The sequence below is a fragment of the Melozone crissalis genome, unplaced genomic scaffold, assembly GCF_028551555.1.
Source record: "Melozone crissalis strain CALT ecotype California unplaced genomic scaffold, PUWL_Pcris_2 ptg000042l_1, whole genome shotgun sequence".
Classification (NCBI taxonomy): Eukaryota; Metazoa; Chordata; class Aves; order Passeriformes; family Passerellidae; genus Melozone; species Melozone crissalis.
In genome coordinates, this window is record NW_026535820.1 from 2,531,972 (window position 1) to 2,550,840 (window position 18,869).

Below are 18,869 nucleotides of genomic sequence, written 5' to 3' on the forward strand. Positions count from 1 at the left end.
GATGAACTTAGACAAGACCTCGTGACTAAGCCTTGGCTAAGAGTAAAAAAATTACTTATTACTAGTTAAAAATGCTTATCTACAATGATTAACATATGAACCTGCAACAGCTGAGCACAGGCAAGACTGCTATGCAGGTGGAGAAAATTTCCTGTTAAGACAGGTGGCATCTCTCCATACAGCATAAAGACTTACTAGGAGAAGCCATGGAGTCTCTTAGCAAGAGTGAGGAAGGTGATCTGCATGAGGTTCTGTCCACAATAAGTGTGTTGTGATACAAACCTTTAAACTGCATTTTACTACTTTATTGTAATGAATGCAAGCCTCCAAAATAGAAAGCAGAGATTATTTTAATACTTTCTGAATGTTTTAGACTTCATAACTATATGTTTTCCTTTGTAATGGGGAACATTATCTCAGAGAGCTTTGTTTTAATATGACCAATTCAGACAGGTGCTTGTTCTTAAAAGGTTATTGGAAAATAAAAACCTTAGCCATGAAAAAAAGGTACAGAAAACATCTGAATTCAGGGGATTTTACTTTTAAAAGAATGCTGTATTATGTTAGTTCAAGTCACTAGATTCACACCAGTATGACAGTGGAATGCATGAGTTTTCTGAGATTGTGGAAATCTCTTCCAAATGATCTGAATCCAGAGATACAGGCTAGTGCCATCATCCATCTGTCCCAGTCTCCCATGAGCAGGAGAGTTGCAGTGGCCAGCAGAGACCTTGATAGTGACCTCCATTAAAATGTATCTTTGCTGTCACTGACAGTGTAGACTCATTATTGAGCCCCACTTTGGCCATGTGTTTTTGAGCTTTCCCTTTCCTGCTGGTCTGGAAGAAGGCATGGATCAAGACAAGGTAGGTGTCACAAGCTAACCAAGAAATGCTAAGTGCTAGTGTAATAGGGCTCCTTTCCATGTAAAAAACTAACCAGTCCCTTTGTTACTTAAAAATACGATATTATATGAATTTACGCTTTTTAACTGCAGAAAAAAACCCCAACAAACCATCATCTCAGAAAATTAGCAATACTAATACATACATACTTCTTGGTAAAACTTATAGAAATGTCAAGTCTGACCTAAATTTCAAAGTGAAGCAAAACAAATTAGAATGGGTTATATGGCAGGAAGTAAAATTATGAAAAGGTCAATCTAAAAAGAGATACAGCCCTTTAAAAATACAGAACATTTGACTTTTTATTAGCCTCCATCAAACTAAAGATGTCGCCAGTCAGATCTAATACCCCTATTTACATAACAGACATTTCTTAAATCACTGCAAACATTTTCACATTTCAGAATCTAGGTTATCTGTTATTGCATGTAGCAAAAAAGGCCAGACTTTACATTTAAGTCATCATTACCAGAGTAGGTAAGCTTACACAAATGTTTTATACCTATTACTATTCTGTTTCATGTTTTATGACAGCAGCACTGCTGGACACTCTGAGACTAAAATAAGATGTTATTCTGAAAAGCTAGAGTAGGTCCTTATGTAGGGAAAGTTATGTACTTTCCTTATGTAGGAAAACACATGAAGAGTTGGTTCCTGTAGTCCAAATCAACTTTGTTTCATCTTGCTCAATGTTCTCCACCGGTCTTTCAACATGACACCTGTTCGGTTGTCGAAGGCACCATGGGCTAAAATTTTAGCCCAGTTACCCACTCCAAACTCCTTTACTCCCAGTTTCAGCTCCAGGTCTTCTTTCGGAGTCCATTTCTAGGGCAAGAAAAACAGCAGATTTTTGAACAGAGAAAGGTATTAATGTGAGAGCTTATAGCAAATATAAAAGCAAGTTTTCAAACAGCTCTCTAATTGTTAGAGTACACATGTCAGAGGGTTTTTTTTGAGCACCGTATCTTGAAACTAGAGATAAATGATACATTTTTAACTGAACCTGTAGAGCTTTATGGGGGCTCCCAAAGGGGATCTCTGTTAATAAAGCCCGGGGTTAATTGGAGTAACAGGATTGGAAGTAAAAAATGTTTATAGAACATTACAAGAGTCATAAGAATTGTAAATGGCTGAATCTGACAGCCTAAAATTTATAGCTTGGTGGAATAAAAGGTTGGTTTCCCAGAGTATGTATAAAACCTCCTCCTCTAAGTAACAGATCACTTCCAACTATCAAATGGATAAATGGTGTTGGCTGTAGAGCAGAAGGGAACGTTACAGAATCATGTTATGGCTCACCTTTACAATTGAAAACTTCAAAATTGTAGAGAACTGGGCACAAAGGGAAATGCAGGTGCAAAGGAATAGCCTCAGCTTAAAGCCAGCTAGTAGATCTGGTAAGTGCAAGGAAATGTGAATTAAAGGGGGACAAACATCACTTAACTCTGAAAATAATGTACCCAGTGGAAATGTAAATTTTATGGCTGCTGCCATTACACAAATGCATACCCTCCTGCTTGCGCACAAAGGGAGGATGAGCAGCAGGAGCACACAGCCAATATGACTGTCAGTGGCACAAGAACCCACATCCATGGAAATAGGAGGAAAAAATAAATTTATTTCTTAATGACAGGGAACCCCTTTGGGATCTTTGAAAGATTCTGCTCTTGTAAGCATCATCAGTACAGTCTCTGGCAGGGTGGCAATTTTAAGTGCTCTTCTGCATGGTTCCACCCTTCTGTTAATTTAAACTTCTAAAAATTGCAGCAGGGCTCAGACATGAAAGACAAGGGGGAGCCTCTGAGTGGGAAGGAACTTAGATAACATTCAGCCTCAAAACTGTGACAGATCAAAACTGTATCCTGGTTTTTCTCCAAAAGGGGAAAATGTGGCATCTACACAAAGTGCAAACTGAGGTGTATAAAGACCAAACTTCAAATCTCAAAGCTGGATTTATTCCAGCTTAATGCAAGTATCAGGGCCCTTTCAGTAAACTCTGATCACTGACAAACCTCACTAAGCAGTGAAAGAATTACAAGTAATAGTAGTTAAACTGTATTTCTACACAGTTAGGAACCTAAAACTTCTCTAAAGTAGTTTACCCTTTATCAAAAATACTTCCTTTTTCTAATTCTTCCTGTTCCACAGATCTTTTGCAACATTAGCAGTGAATAGCTTTTTTTTCTACTATTATTAAAAGGCCAGAGATTCCTTTGGAATAATGTAGTTCATCTCATTTCAGAGCATGCCAGAAAACTTTACTAAATAAAATCTTTATTCAAGTAACACAGTTATGCTTGACCTACAGCACCAGATAATTCAAATACTTTCATCAAAAGAGACAATCACAACCCTTGTTACTTGCAATGATTAATTACATTTGCTGTAAAAGGGTTGTTTTTAGCTTGTTTTGATTTTTAATTGCTCACATTGAGCTTTTTTAAAAAAACCAATTTCTTCCATTTATTGTATAAATGAGGGCCTGCTTTACAGGTAAATCAGGGACTGACTCTTCATTGAGGAACAGAACAGAGCAGTAACTTGCCCCCTGCCCCACTCACTGACCAGCTCTCTGTCCCCTCTGGGACAGAACTTATGTAGATTCCAGCTCTGCACTGTTACAGGAGTGGTTGAAAGCCTGGACATAATGCAGCACTACGCTTGAGCTCACAGCAGCACAGTGCCTGGTCCACAGCTACAATGTGACATCTGGCCAGCTCTGAACACCAGCAGAGCAAGCTTCAGTTTGCCAGGCAGAATGTGAAGGCATTCCCTCACAAATTTGAAGATCTCGTTATTCCTTTGAGTCAGTTCTGCTCTAGTAACCCGTCTTCCTTTATGCATTAGGGGACTCTGCTCTGAGTCAGAGCTTTTTCTCCTTCAGCTTTAAATATATGATTTTTTTTCCATACAAGTCTGACAAAACTCTAAACAATCAGATTTTCAAACACATTGCTAATTTAAATCAAGTATCATCTAGATTTTAGACAACTCAAAGGACTTGCCATATAGTTACTAGATATAAAATTGAGTACAAACAGTTCTCTAAATTCTGTGACACTTGCATCCCCTAATTTAGGAATGAGAAAATAAAGTATGTGTCCTTTCAATAGCACTGCAGATTGTTCTATGCAGCTAACTGAAAACACTGCAATGAAAGGCTGAAAATGGGCACTGAACCATTGCAATGAAATGCCATTTACAGAACAAGAGCAAACAATGCCAACATTGAATGAGGGACTACATGGAAAAGGAAGTTCTAGAAGTCAACAGCTTGACATTCATTGCATTCTTTCATGCATGTGGACAATTTTATAACCCAGATGATTAAGCAGAGGAGCAGATTTATTGTTTAAAAGGCCAATTATCATTGCTTTCTATAAAACATTTATGAGGTTTTAGTGGTAGGGAGTAAGGCATAAATATAACAGAGGAGCAGATGCCTACAACTTTTCTAAGTGTTGAAAGAAACACAGTTCTGAATCTTAAGTTTCATTGAAGTTCTTTTAACATTTTCAATGCCCCTGTCAGATGCAGTTCTCCACAAATTTAGTCTTTATATTTCAATTAAGGCTGAACTATAACAACATAATTAAGCAAACAACTTCTATTTTTTTCCAACAAGATGTGTGTGTAAGCCCTAGACCTAGACACAGTGCTTGTAGGTGACCCAGTAACAGACTAGCTCAGCATAAAAATATGTGACTACAAAGCTTTCATTAGCTCTGTGTCATTGTGCTCCAAACAGTTTAATTCTTGATGTTGAAAAGAAGCTTGATGGAAGGGCTCATGCTTACCAGCAACTGCCTAACAAGGTACCTATCCAAGTATATGCAGGAATAAAGTAATTTTGTCTTTAAAGGCAAAAAGCAAATCCAGTAAGTGATTTGCTTTTTTTTTTTTTTAGGGCACTGGTTTTATCTGCAGCTTTTAAACAGATTGTCAGTGATCTAACTATTCCTGAGATTTGTGAGAAAGTGAAAATCTCTTTATAGGGGCTTAAGCTTCAAGAATGAGGTCTCATTAGGACTTCAACTCATTTGAGGACAGCATGTAACTGAAGATTTAATCAGTACATCAACTTCTGTAAAAATGCTTAAAGAAATAGGAGGAAGTATAACTCTCCTCCAGAAAAAAAAACCAAAACCGATTTGGTCTTCCCTGTTAGATGAAAAATGAAATATCAAAATGAACACCAGAAAAATGAAACACCTCACATCAAAATGGAGATATGATGATAACTTGTACTATAATCTAAACAGAAAGATTCCACATTGCTTCCTAAGAGATATTATGAAGAGGAATCCAACAATGGCAATACGCATATTCAATGTTAATTTTTTCAGTTACCATGATAAAATGCTGAATGCTCATGAAGGAAAATTGGCTATAATCAAAAATTAGCTTGAAAGACCCCAACATCAAATCAACTTCAAATTGCATTCTATTAAGGCATACACTTCTGCACATCCTACCAGTGGGAATTCTAGCATTAGTGAACACAGTAGGGTTATTTTAATGTAATTCCATGAAGTAGGCTTACCCGTGAAGAGTGCACAAAGGACCATTTGAAATGTAGCATTATAAGAAGACCCTACCATTTGGTTTATAAGAACTAGAGCAGTTTCCCAAGTAAATGTTTTTACATCACATAAAAAAGTATTGAGTTATAAAACTGCTAAATATTTAAGCGTCTAAGATGGAAAACGAGTTGCCTCTGATAATTGCCCAAAATTCTCACAGGCAAATGACACCCAGAATTCTTTAATCCAAGCTGTGGAAAGAATTTTTTATTTCACACTAAGCTTTGGTAATGGTGTATTTCAACAAATAAAAGCCTTGGAAGCATTAGCAACAGCAGTATTTGAGACAGTAAAAATATGTTATATTTCCTGTCTTTAAAAGAACAGGACTGTAACAATTTCAGGAACTGTAGCACTTGAGTAAGCTACAGAATCTTAAATCTAAGCAATAGATTTAAAAATCAGATTAAAGCTGAGAAAAAAAAATCTGTGCATGGAGATTCATTTTATCTCTGTTTAGAAGAGAGAATAGGTACAAACCTGTCTTCTTCGGCTACATGCTAAAGAAACTTCATTTTGTCCCACATTTTGCATGCTGGTAAGACCTAGAAGACAGTTAAATCCAAAACAAAGAGGAGTCAACATCAAGGCAGCAGTTTTGCATTTTACTATTTAGACCTGACAAGATGTACACTATTTTGATTTGCTTTGACAGATTGGGAAAATTTCAATGTCTCTTTACATACATACTTTTATAAATGAATACACATGAACCTTGCCATAGTCCAAGGGCTTCGAAAAACAGGCTATTCAAAAAACCCACCCTAATTTCTGTACAATAGAGTTCACAGAATTATATTTTAAACACTTAGATAAAAATTGGTACATAATAACAAAACATTTGATTTTGGTAAAAACATTTTTACTATATGCACTAGTTTCATTTTACATAGAATGGGAAGTAAGAACCAATCAGAGCTATGATTCTTTGTATACAAATTCCATCATTTCCAAGTAGATTTATCAGGTTTTAACTGCAACAAGCATTCAAGGCATCTTAAGAGTTTGTCCTTCCATGTACAACATGGTCATGGTGCAGGAACTATAACATCATCTTGCTGTGGTAAGAGTGTGCTAATGGTCTTAAGAACTTACTTATAACTATTATATTATCTGTGTCAGGTTTTTAAGTAGTAATACCAGGAAATCACACAAACATCCTGACTTTGTACATTTTACAATACAATTTGTTTTTCCAATCAGCTAACTTCTTTAGTTCCTTCCCAATCAAGTTATCTAGTACAGAATTCAGAAAGAAATTAATTTCAGTACTCCTGTCAGCTTTCTTTTGGACAGGATACCATAAGTCCTGTAAGCCAACCAAGGAAACCAGAAAATAGTCAATGATTTTTCAAAATTAATTGCTGGAGAACCTTAAGCCACTTCATAGCTTCCTAAATATGGCAACCACAAAATTTGCATTTGTGCAGAAACCATACACAACTTGGAGTGTTTTCATCCATCACAACCATTTCTGCATTATTTTTAAGTACTATCCAATGTGATTGGATTAAGTGTTTGAAAGTGTAAAAATAAACTAATACTCACTCTGAAGAACTCTGCTCTCTTTGGGCTTCTGTCTTGAATGTCTCCTGCAAAGAACACAGATCTGAAGTAAAAATACAAAGTACTTGATGAAAAGTCTGTGACCAGAGCAATAACACAAATTTCTTCACCTTGCTATGGGTTTTATTATGACTCCAGATGACTGACTTGTGATATACTGTTTCTCTTTCACCAACCTTAAAAAGAAAAGACAAAAAAATTATTTCCTAGGCAGCAACTTGCCATTTATACGACTCAACAATATTTTAATGAAAGAATCCAAAGACTTCTCTGTAGAAGCAGTGGCATACAATAACTGACGGCATCAATGCATTCACCCTCTTGACCTTGCCTCCCTATACCTGGAGGAGAAATACAGAATCTGCCGAGTTGGAAGGGACCCACAAGAATCAGTGAGTTCAGCTTTTAGCTCTGCACAGACATCCCCAGGACTCACACCATGTATCTAAGGCCCCTGTGCAAATGTTTCTTGAACTTTATCAGGTTTGGTAATGTGACCACTTCCTTGGATAGCCTGTGCCCAAGACATTTAAGTTGAAGATAAGAGGCATTTTGCACTTCTCTTTTTCATTAGGAATTATTTCCATAGGTATTTTTGAACGAGTCTTTAATCATATCTCTCAGATGTGTCAGGAGCTGCCCTTCTAAAAAAACAAATTAAAAAATAAATCTTATGACTTGTCTTTCTCTATACTATCTGCATCAGTGTTTTCTTAACTAAATGATGCCAAGTATTCCAAGTATAAAAATGAAGAAATATAGACTCTATCCCAGCTAAAGCCAGCAATTTATTCTCCCTGAACAAATGGTGATAAACCTAGAATATTAGCATTTTCCAAAATAATCATGTAATTGTTCTGAAGGTTTGCACTGTCAGAATCATGAAGCAATGTAACTATTTCCCTCCACACTAGTATCATTAAGGGGTCAGCTGTAAGAAAAATGTAAGACTTAATAAATTTCCTTATTCTTTTTCTTCTTGAGATGACCTATAGCCTGAAATTAGAACTAAAAGGAGTTCAACCAAGCATTAAAAAAGCAAAGTCCTTTTTGTACTTATATTATTATGGACTGACAGCTGTTTAAACTGCAAATTGTGCAACCTCACAAATAATTAAACTTAATGACGAGCTTTTTCATGTAAATGCCAAAAGTAACAACCACAGAAGAACACAAATTTAAAGAAAATAGGGGATATGCTTGTAACTAATTTTCTATTGGACAGCAATTTGGAATTTAGTGGCCCCCCCCTTTTACCTACTCTTTGATCTACAAGTTTCATGTTACTGTCCAAGTACATCCCTTAGCAGTATAATACTTAATAACAAACCTATGTTTTGTTTCCAAATCACTTCTGCCATTTTCATTGACTTTCACAGGTCTGTTCTGCAATGTTGTTGCTCCCAAACCTTTAGATACCACATGTTTTGTGGCTTCCTGTGAGAAATAGAACTGATATGTTAAAATTAAAGCCAGGCAGTACCTAGATAGGAGTTTTCACTAAGTTTAACATGCATACTTTTTATTAGAACTAGCAGTGCTTATTTGACAGACATTTCAGAGGTATTAACATTAAAGAAGTAGTTTCAAAACAACTTTAGCATGTTAAGTTGAAATCCATAAAGATCTTTATCAACTAATAACTTGGAGAAATTTTAGTCATAGCTGCAACTGATTTTTATATGGACACAAAGAAATACAACAAATAGTTGCATAAGGAGTGAACTTAAAAATGTGTCAAGTAAATTACAGAACTTAACTAAGACTGAAAATACTATCAAAGTACTCCAAAGTCTGGTTTTTATAACTAGGTTAGAAACTAAAACTGACAGGTGTCAAGTTTATCTAGTTCTGTAGCACATGGCAGGACAAAGCATACATGTAGCATGTTCAAAAGACATGTCTAAGCAGAATTGAGGCTTGTAATAGAACCTTTTTTGCACTGGCAAAAAATATTTCTAACATCCTGCTCAAACTTCTAGCCACAAACTAAAATTATTTCTCCTCCATTGCCAAGAGAAGGAAGTAGTAATCCATTACTCCTTATAGAGTACCTAAAAGGACCTCCTACACTGAATAATGATGGGACTTTACCTCTTACCAGGGCTTGTAGAGGTAGGACAAGAGTTAATGGTTTTAAACTAAAAGAGGGTAGATTTGGACTAGATATAAGGAAGAATTTTGTTTTGTTTATGATAGAGTGGCAAAACATGGAACATTCTGCCCAGCAAGGTGGTTGATGTCTGATCCCTGAAAACCTTCAAGGCTGGGTTGAATGGGGCTCTAAACAACCTGATCTAACTAAAGATGTCCCTGCTTACTGCAGGGTTGCTTATTGTGGGTTGGACTAAACTACCTTTAAAGATTCCTTTCAATCCAAATTACTCTATGATTATACTTCTACATCTGGCACTAGAAGAAAGAGAAATTAGCAGTTAAAGCTAGAATGTTCTTCTGCAGAGAAGACAGGGTGCACTGCTGGGAGACCTGAGTGCTGCACAGAAGTGGGAATTCCTCACAAAGTTCTCTCCTCCATGTGCCAGAGTAACTGTTCAAAGTAAGATTTGCAATGTGGGTGACAGCAGGACAAACATGCAGGCAGTGGGGATGCAGGCAGTGAGGGCCTTAGGCATGTTAGTATGGAATTCTGGGCCTTCTCTGACACCTCCAAGGCTCCGCTTCCTCTTAGACTCAAAGAAAGAGCCTTGAAAAATAAACTTGAAAACTGACATTCAAGTGAAACCATTAAAAAGTACTCCTTGTATTATACTTTGAGTGCATGTAATAAGTTGTCCAGTCTCTCTGGTAAGAGAATGAAAAACACAGAGGAACTTCAGGATTGTTTATTTAAAATTTGCTTCTTATTACCTTTAGACGTCTGTGCTTTTGTAATTGAATAATTCAATATTCCTTTATACGAAGTAAACATAAGAGAAATTCTTTACAATCCTCCTGAAGATGAACTGAAGAAGGAATGTTGTTCTTGCCAATTTTAAATCACTTTTGAGCAAGACTGTTTGCAAGGAACATTTGTATTTACAGGAAAACAGCAATAATAGTTTTCTATCTCCTAACTCCCCTGACATTCCTAAAGCTTTTATTCAAATTAACAGGTCTTGATTTTTTTATCTTTAGTATGGGAAGACATGTAGGCTTAAATAAAATAAGCATTAAATATAAAGCTACATTTTCAAAGGAGTCCCATATCAGAACTGCATCTCTTAAGAAGCTCTTGTTTTAATTACACTAATGTCCTAACTATTTTTCTAATCAAAAAGTTGTGGGGAAAACATTCATAGAAGATATTTAAGAGGAGTCTCTTTCCTACTAACTTCCTCCAAGACATATTAATTAAAACAAAAAGGTTGAAAACAAGACAATCCAAAGGAAGGCAAAGTTTCCCTTTAATCTAATACAGTAATTGAATATTGCCCAAACAACTCCCTTGGAAGGAGAAATCTATTTAATTGTATCAGGTAAATTTTTTCAAAAGTTTTTAAAATACTTTCAACATACCTGTGTTAAGAAGTTAGTTTCATTTTCTTTCATGAAAAGTTCAATGTAAGACTTGATTTTACTTATCAAAAGACTGTAACTGAAGCTTTGGAGAAGAGGAACATATGGATCCCTGGTTTTAATTACGGTTGCCAGCTTCACCCTTAAAGGCTAAGAAAAGCACAGCTTTATACAACACAATCCTGCAGCAAACTTGGTATCTGTGCTAAACAGGAAATACAGAAAGCTCAACATGATGATTATACAGTTTCCTGCATATCCCTACACAGTTCATGTTGCAGTTTGAAACAGTTCTAGAGTCACCTAGACATTATGCCAGCTATTTACCTTATGTGCTCATAAATGGTCAAGTGTAACTGACCAGAGATTTACATTTTCATTTCCTTTATGAATAACACTGAAAGCAGGGCTGTCAGAGGAGGAAAAACACCCAGAAAAAGCCACCCATTACTCAGTTCTCTCTTCTCATTTGCTGTCTCAAAAAACTGCCATTGAAAGGGCTGTACAGTATTCAGGAGAAGGAAAACTTAGTACAGCAGCATTAAGGATACATCAATATTGATAATTAGAAATTCTCATTTTGTCTACCAATCCCTTTGAATTTTACAGAAGCCAATCCAGCCAGAGAATTATCTTCTGTCTATAGGTTACATTTTTATTCATGAATTTGAGTGCTATTACCACAATCTACACTTTCCAAACATCCAAATGCTCTGAATGAGAGTGTGTCTGAAGAGTAAGTTATACACAGGCTACTACTTACGTAGAACATGTGTCCTAATATACCAGTTGAGGATATAGGAAGCATTTTTAACTTCTCTTCACCTACAGTTCTTCTGTTGCTCTTTTCTCTACTCCAGCAAATTCAAGTGTGTGCACTAACTGTCATATTAGAGAGTTATTCACTCAAACTTGGAACTTTCTGAATGATGCAGTCAACTGCAAACCAGGAGGTGGCCTAACTTATATGTTGTCTTTTCCTGTCAGAGGCATAACAGCATTCACTCTGTACTACAGAAGCTAATGAGTTTTACTTCCCTGGGATGCTTTGGTACATAGAACACTAATCAGGGGTGACAGAGTCCACTACAATTGAAATGTGCAAATTGGCTGTTAGTAGTCAGCACTATCAAATTCCCAGAATTTGTAGTGCCATCTCACTCCTCATATGAAGTGGAAGAGGGGATGAAGGACAACTCCTGCTAAAAGCATTTTACTCCCACAAAAATCATCCCATTTGTCTATCAATATCCTGGCCACAAATTTCCTTTTGTATTCTAAAGAGACATAGGTATGAAAGTGACTGCACAGACAATAATGAGATTGAAGTTATGCAGGTAGGATTTGCTAGCTTTGGAAACCAACTCCCCTTTTTCTCCTCTGAAAGTCAAGACCTTTTAATGCAATTTAAACAAGTTACTACCTTATCTGATTCAGAGTCTGTGAACAGCCTTTCAAGAACTTCAGCAGCTTCCCTGAAATACCTGTTTTCCATATGGACTGCTACAATCTACAATATAATTAAAAGATATGATTAAATACTTTCCACCTGAGATTCAGAAAAAGCAAGAGAATTCACAATTCCACAGTTTTCTAAGACTCCAAAAATTCAGTTTATATATTTAAGGGTTACTGACACATATCTACTTCTAACAGTTAGTTCTGAAATTAGTTTTGAAATTTTTTTCAATTGGTATCTTTTTCAGATTGTACCAGTTAAAATTTGTTTGAAAAACTGCCAAACAGGAACTATATGAGATAAAAAAGGTGCCCTGTACTGATCTATTTACTCTATACTAAAACTGAAAATTCAGTTCAGTCTGCTAATAGCCCAAGATTTTGGTAAAAAGGGCTCTGTTTTAGTAAGATAGAATTTTTAAGGCTGGAAAAGATCTTTAAGGTCATCAAGTCCAACCATCAACCTAACACACACCACCATGTTCACCATTAAACCATATCCTCAAGTGCCATATACACATGTTTTTTTCAAACACTTCCAAGGATCATGTCTCCAGCAATTCCCTGGGCTGTCTGTTCCAATGTTGTGCAACCCTTTGTGTGAAAGTTTTTCCTTATACCCAATCTAAATCTCCCCTGGCACAACTTGAGGCCATTTCCTCTCATCCTGTCACTAGCTACCTGGGAGAGGAGACAAACTCCCACATGGCTCCCGTCCCCTTTCAGGCAGTTGTAGAGAATAACAAGGTCACCCTGAGCCTCCTTTTGTCCAGGCTAAACACTCCCAGCTCCCTCAGCTGCTCCTTGCAAGGCTTGTGCTCCAGACCTTTCACCAGACCTTTCCCCAGCTCCTTTGCCCTTCTCTGGACACTGTCCTCTTCTCTGGACACTCCCCAGCACCTCAAAGTCTTTCTTGTCCTGAGGGGCCCAGAACTGAACACAGGATTTGAGCTGTGGCCTCACCAGCACTGAGCACAGGGGACAATCACTGCCCTGGTCCTGATGGCCACACTGTTCTGGATACCAGCCAGGTGTCACTGGCCTTCTTGGCCACCTGGGCACACCCTGGCTCTTGTTCAGCTGCTGTTGACCAGCACCCTCAGGCCCTTTCCTGCCAGGCAGCATTCCAGATACTCATTCCCAATCAGTAGGTGGCATCCTGAAGCATTATGAAGAAGTCACACAGACCTGAATTTGAATCAAGCGACGAATTTCTTCATGAAGTTTTTCCAGTTTAATTTCTTCCCTTTCAAGTAAAGTCCAGAAAGACAGAGCAGATTCCAAAGGCGAAATTCTTTTATCCTTTTCAAACTGTAATCCTTAGAGGGAGAAAAAACCAAAGTACTCATAAAAATTAAAGGATAAAGTTAAATAGATCACAGTATGCAGTAATATGCAGTAAAGTAATATGTACTATACAATTTCAATTCCTTTCTCCTCAAGTTTTAGGTGTTTAAGAAACCCAAAGCGACAGTCTTCTTTTCGGAGACTGGGTCTTCCTACCCTTGCTACTAACATTACTGATGCATTTTCAGGGGCTATTATGTCAGCTAATCATTGTTCACTTAAAATGCCACTTGCAATTAGGTATTTGGTCTGGCATTAATAATGCATTAAACTTAGCATGAGATTTCACAACATTTGATATTGATACTATTAATTTTGTAATACAATCACCATGGTAAGTTGTTTTTTCTTCCTGTGTCTATCACTATTACCATGTCTTAACTTTCTGTTGTATTTGAAGTGCTTAAACCAAGAGGGAAACTCAAACAGGCCTACACAGGAGTGTCACTTAAAAAGCAGAAGCAACTCCCCATGCCAGTGTACTGCTGTGCCAACACCAAGGTTTTGCAAACTCCCAGCAAAGGATCAGTGACCAGTTCTGGCAGAAATCTAGTCTAACCCAATATTCATCCCCTTAACACTCAAGCAGTTTCCCAGCCTGGTCATTGCACACCTGCACAAGTGAGTGTGCCAATGTAACAGATGCAGGAGGAGCTGGCAGGTGCACAAGTGCTTCTTTCCCATGGCACTGCCAGCTTAATTCAAGATGTTCACTGAACTACAGCCTCACTTACGTCTTCATTTTATGGTATCAGCACAATCTCTCTTAATAACTCATTCCTTTCATTAAGTATTTTTCAGACAGAAGGTAAGCAATTTACACAATAATGAAGAGAAAAATTATTTTTTATCCACTACAATGTCAAACAATGACATTTCAAACAGTATTATGTGCATACACACACATAACTAAAACAAAAACATGTCTCAATCAAGTAACATGACACTTCATATTGTTTAATAGTGTGAAACAAAAGTGTTGAGCTCTTATAGCTGAAACAGCCTTGTTTGTGTGATCATCACAGATCAAATATTTTAATAACTAGAAAAATAGGGAAGCAACCATATATTAGCTTTCCATGTACATTGTGCAGCCACACCTGATGTAATACCTACTACACACATGCAATCTTCCTCACCACACAGATCATTCTCTACCGATAAGATAAAAACACACATTGAAGTAATATTCTCAAGTGTTATATGCAATAATATAATTTAGAGCATTAGGACAAAAATTTCATAATTTGTATACTATTTTAAATAATTTTATGAACTATTTCAAATGTTAGAATTTGATTCCCAAGGTGAACTAAATCAGGATGCCACAATATCTGATAAGCAACATAGAAAATTTAATTGTAAAAAAACAAGACTTTGTGGCATTGCTAGGCTAGAATACACTTTTTTCTTCCATGCTCATGCTTTCAAGACTGCTTCTGAAGTCTTTAAATTCCAAAGAGCTTTATCAAACAGTGGAACAAAAAGAAGTTAGTCTTCCAGAAACTCAAAACAAAATCATTTTGGCTAAACCAACAAGTTGCAAATGCAGCCAAACAGAAGATGTAGTGAGTAAGAGCCCCAAGGACTTGCTGCCAGCTGAGATCTTACAGTCTTCTGTAGGAAACATGGGCAGTCATCCTTTTCATCCACCTTCTCATTCCTGCTGTCTGTCCTACTTTAATCTCTAGAGTGAAATGTGCAGAAAAGAACACATATCCTGAGTTTTAAACTTGTAAGTATTGCTCACTAAGAGCCAGTCAGGTCTTTCCAGTATGTTTCTTTTGTTGATACTACTCTGACAAAAAAAGCCTGGTAATTTAAGAAGTATATGGTCATTCAAACTCCATGCAGCTAAGTCAGTCAGCACAGAGTAATACCAGTGCTGCAGACAGCTCAATCACATGTGTAAAAAAGATAGTCCAAAAAGTGAAATTTATTCAATTTATTTATATATAGCTATATCTATATTTAAAAAATATATATATGCATAGTAAAGGCTATGTGAAAGCATATCTAATGTACCTCTGTAAAAGTCCATGCAACTATTTTAAAACACTTGAAAAAAAGAACCTGAGTATTTACCAAGGCTTTTTCCTTGTGCAATTCTTATCAAAAGCTGGCAGAGATAGACTGTTTTTTTCTGATGCGGAGGTATTTGGGAGAGGCCACTAATAAGAGCTGGAAAAGAAGAGAAAAGTTAAGTCAGTTTTGCTCCAGCACTGCCACAGTGTGGCTAGATATATAGTAGACACTGTGTTACCAGATTTTACTAAATTTCTAATTCCTTAAGAAACCAATGAAGCCTACTCAAATAGTATTCTTCCTTGCTAAAACAACAGAAATAACATTTAAGAGCTTGACCAGAAGAATATATCCTTTTCTGAAGAAACAGCAGAATTAATCACAAGCTTCTATTCATCCAATTCAAAGACCATAGTATTAAATGTAGGGGTTTTTTTGGTAAATAGGGTACTACAAAAGACAGCTGTCTGCTCCAAAGAACACTTCCAGGGAATGCCCACAGACAGACTGGTATAGCATGTTGCTATAGCAACTTACAGAAATAAAGCAGTAAAAGCTACATGGAAAGCTTACTCAGAAATGTAAATTTACAAGGAAAATCCTCCTTGCAAGGCTGGAAGGTCACAAGGATTATTACAGATTTTAAAATGGGAGCTATCATGAGCTTATTCCCATCATTCAGGTTACTGTGAATTTCTTATGCTAATGTGCTGGATATAGTAATTCATCTTCACAGCATAATACAGAACCATTCAAAATGAAAAGTGAATCACAGAACAGTTGGGGTTCAAAGGAGCTGCTGGGTATTATCTGGAACCACAGCCTTCCTACCTTTCTGCACTTGCTTCAATTTGAATTGACTTTCTTGTTGACAGCCAATCATTATTTCTGTAGGGTCTCCCTTTGTCACATGCAAGAGTAACAATTCTGTGTTTCTACAAAAAAAAAACACACCTACTTTTCTATTACAATCTTATGACTGCGCTAAGCTTTTCCCAAAGACTTCTACAATATTGACTTAATAATCTTAAAGTGCCAAACTCTTTCCTCTGTTGCTGAACAGAGTAGGACCAAGTTCAAAATTTGCTATTACTTATTTCCGCATGACCTTGAATTCTATTCAACTTTATTAACAGTTTCTACTAACACACTCAGTCTTCCCACGAGATATTTTCACTCTGCTTTTGCATTGCATTGTCTCTGCTTCGCACCTGCACAAAACCTCAGTACAATTCTCCTGCTGAGCTGCAGTCCAAAGGCCACACATAGAGAAGCAACATAAATAATTTAATCTAGCAGCCTCCCATTCAAAGTACTGTGGTAAGTTATCATTAGATTTCTTACCATATCCCATATCAACCTACTTAGTAATCATTCTCTATGCCATTGTATTCCGTTCTTTGCACAAGTTTAAACAAGTCATACTGCTATGCTCCCTTGAGTCAAGAACATAAACACAGACAAAATCCCCCAAAGCTCTAACCTGGTATCGTCAGGAAAACTGCTTCTCACTGAAGAAAACACCATAAATCCATCAAATTTATCTGAGTCTTAGACGTTTACTTCTAGTTGTCAACCACTCTCACTCTAAAGTTTATTCCCCGTTTTAAATATATGTTTATCCATTCAAAACCCAGTCACCACACTTCATCTCATCTCATCTCTGTCTGACAGACTGTAGTTCTCTGAAACATTTCTAGCATTGCTGTATTGCTGTCGCGTGCGAGTGCTGCCGATACCACACCTGCCCTTCACAGCCCGGGGATCTCCTGAGGCCCCCGACAGAGCTGAGCATCACCCCCAGCGCTGCTGACCACGGTGGTCGATGGGCAATGAGTGTTTTAGTGCCCGGCGTGCAGGAGGACGCTGCCCCTGCGGCCCCTCAGGACTCGCTGTCCCGGCAGCGGCTGCGCAGAGCCCGAACCGCCGCCGCCCCTCACCCTGCGCAACGTCCCTCCACCGCCAGAACTCCGCCCCGCTCTGCTCCGCGAAGTGTCGGCACAGGCAGGAGCAGGCGAACTCCAGCATCCACTCCGCGGCCACGGCCTCCAGGGCCTCCGGCGGGGCCGAACTGACGGAGCTGCTCACGGAGCTGCTGCCGCCGCCGTCCGGCGCGCCCTGGGCCGCCGTCGCCATCTTCAAACCGCGCGCCAACGGCTGCGGGCCCTGAGCTTCGCCCGCGCTGCAGCCAATCAGAGCGATCGTACCGCCCCGCCCGCTTCGCATCCAATCAGCAAAGCCGTTCCGCCTGGCCCCGCCCCGCTCACCGAGCCGCAACCAATCAGCGCTGCCGCACCTCACGGCCCGGGCTGTCGTCGCAGCGCGCTTGTTTTGATTCGCAAGTGCCCTTTGGTGGCCTAGGGGGCGGGGGGAAAGCTGAGGGAGCGTTGTTCCGTGTGGAGCGGGGCTCTGAGAGCTGCCGTGTCCCGTGTGGAGTGCTGTCCTATGTCGAGTGCTGGCTCTGAGAGCTGCCGTGTCCCATGTGGAGCGGTGGCTCTCAGAGCTGCGGTGTTCCGCGCTTCCTGGAAGAGCCAAAGGCGAAACGTGGATGTTTCCTTGCATGTGTGATCGGAAGGGCTTCTCTTAGCGCGTCCTCATGTGGGGTCTGGAGAGAGGAGGCTGTGGGAGGGAGGGGGGACATACCAGAGCCTGGAAAAACTGAAAAGTGGGAGCTTCGACTTGGCAACGAAGCCCTGGATGGTATGTGGAGAGCGACGGTATTAGTTGGAGGGTGTTTATCTGACAAGGCAACTGTTTGTAGATGTTAAAATGTAAAACCCAGGGAGGAAGAAGGTGGTCTGCAAAGGGCTGAATTCAGGGCAAGTGCTGAAGGGCAGAAGAGTTTTCTTCTCAGAGATGTTCTAGGTCTGGTGAAAGGCTTTAATTTGAGCTTTATTTCACTCCAGGGAGGGGCAGGGTGGCATCAGAGAGCAAGAGGTATCAGGTGATGGGCCTTTAACTCCTTTGACTCCTGTGCTCACACTAAATTGCACCCACAGCAATCTTGCTGTGGCATTAATACATTGAGGTCAAAGAGACAAGAAGACACATAATTTAACTTAAAAGAATATTCTATTTGGACAGCTGTATTAATGGAGTACAAGAGTTAGGTTTGCACTTTGGAAGAGATTGTGACAACTTCTTAATGCTGATAGTGTCAGGAATGAAAATTCTTAGTGTTTGACACAAACCAGGTGGACATAAAAAGGATATTATTATGCATTAATGTTTAATTGAGTAGACATTTTATAAGTTTTGTAGTAAAAACTGACAGGAAGGTGGATCAAATTACCTGATAAACAACAGCAGGACCAGTTTGCTGAGTGTAAGCTCTGCTCAGTACTAGCAAGATCATCTTTGTTATCATCTCTGTGCCCAACACAAATCCAAAACACAGCTCCTTACCAAGCCACTGTGAAGAAAATTAACTCTGGCCCAGCCAAAACCAGCACAACACCCAGCCCTGAGT

The 18,869-nt window shown here is 38.5% G+C and overlaps 1 protein-coding gene across 1 annotated transcript; it reads right to left on the reverse strand.

Annotated features, from left to right (window-relative positions):
* Positions 1 to 1,571: 1,571 nt before the first annotated feature.
* TERF1 (telomeric repeat binding factor 1) lies at positions 1,572 to 17,962 on the reverse strand. The gene is made up of 10 exons (XM_054285095.1): positions 17,341 to 17,962; positions 15,461 to 15,556; positions 13,217 to 13,347; positions 11,994 to 12,080; positions 10,571 to 10,720; positions 8,385 to 8,491; positions 7,165 to 7,230; positions 7,037 to 7,080; positions 5,969 to 6,033; positions 1,572 to 1,730 (listed from the first exon to the last, which is right to left on the reverse strand). The coding sequence occupies exons 1-10, from the start codon at positions 17,960 to 17,962 to the stop codon at positions 1,572 to 1,574; spliced, it is 1,527 nt and encodes a 508-aa protein (XP_054141070.1).
* Positions 17,963 to 18,869: the final 907 nt, after the last annotated feature.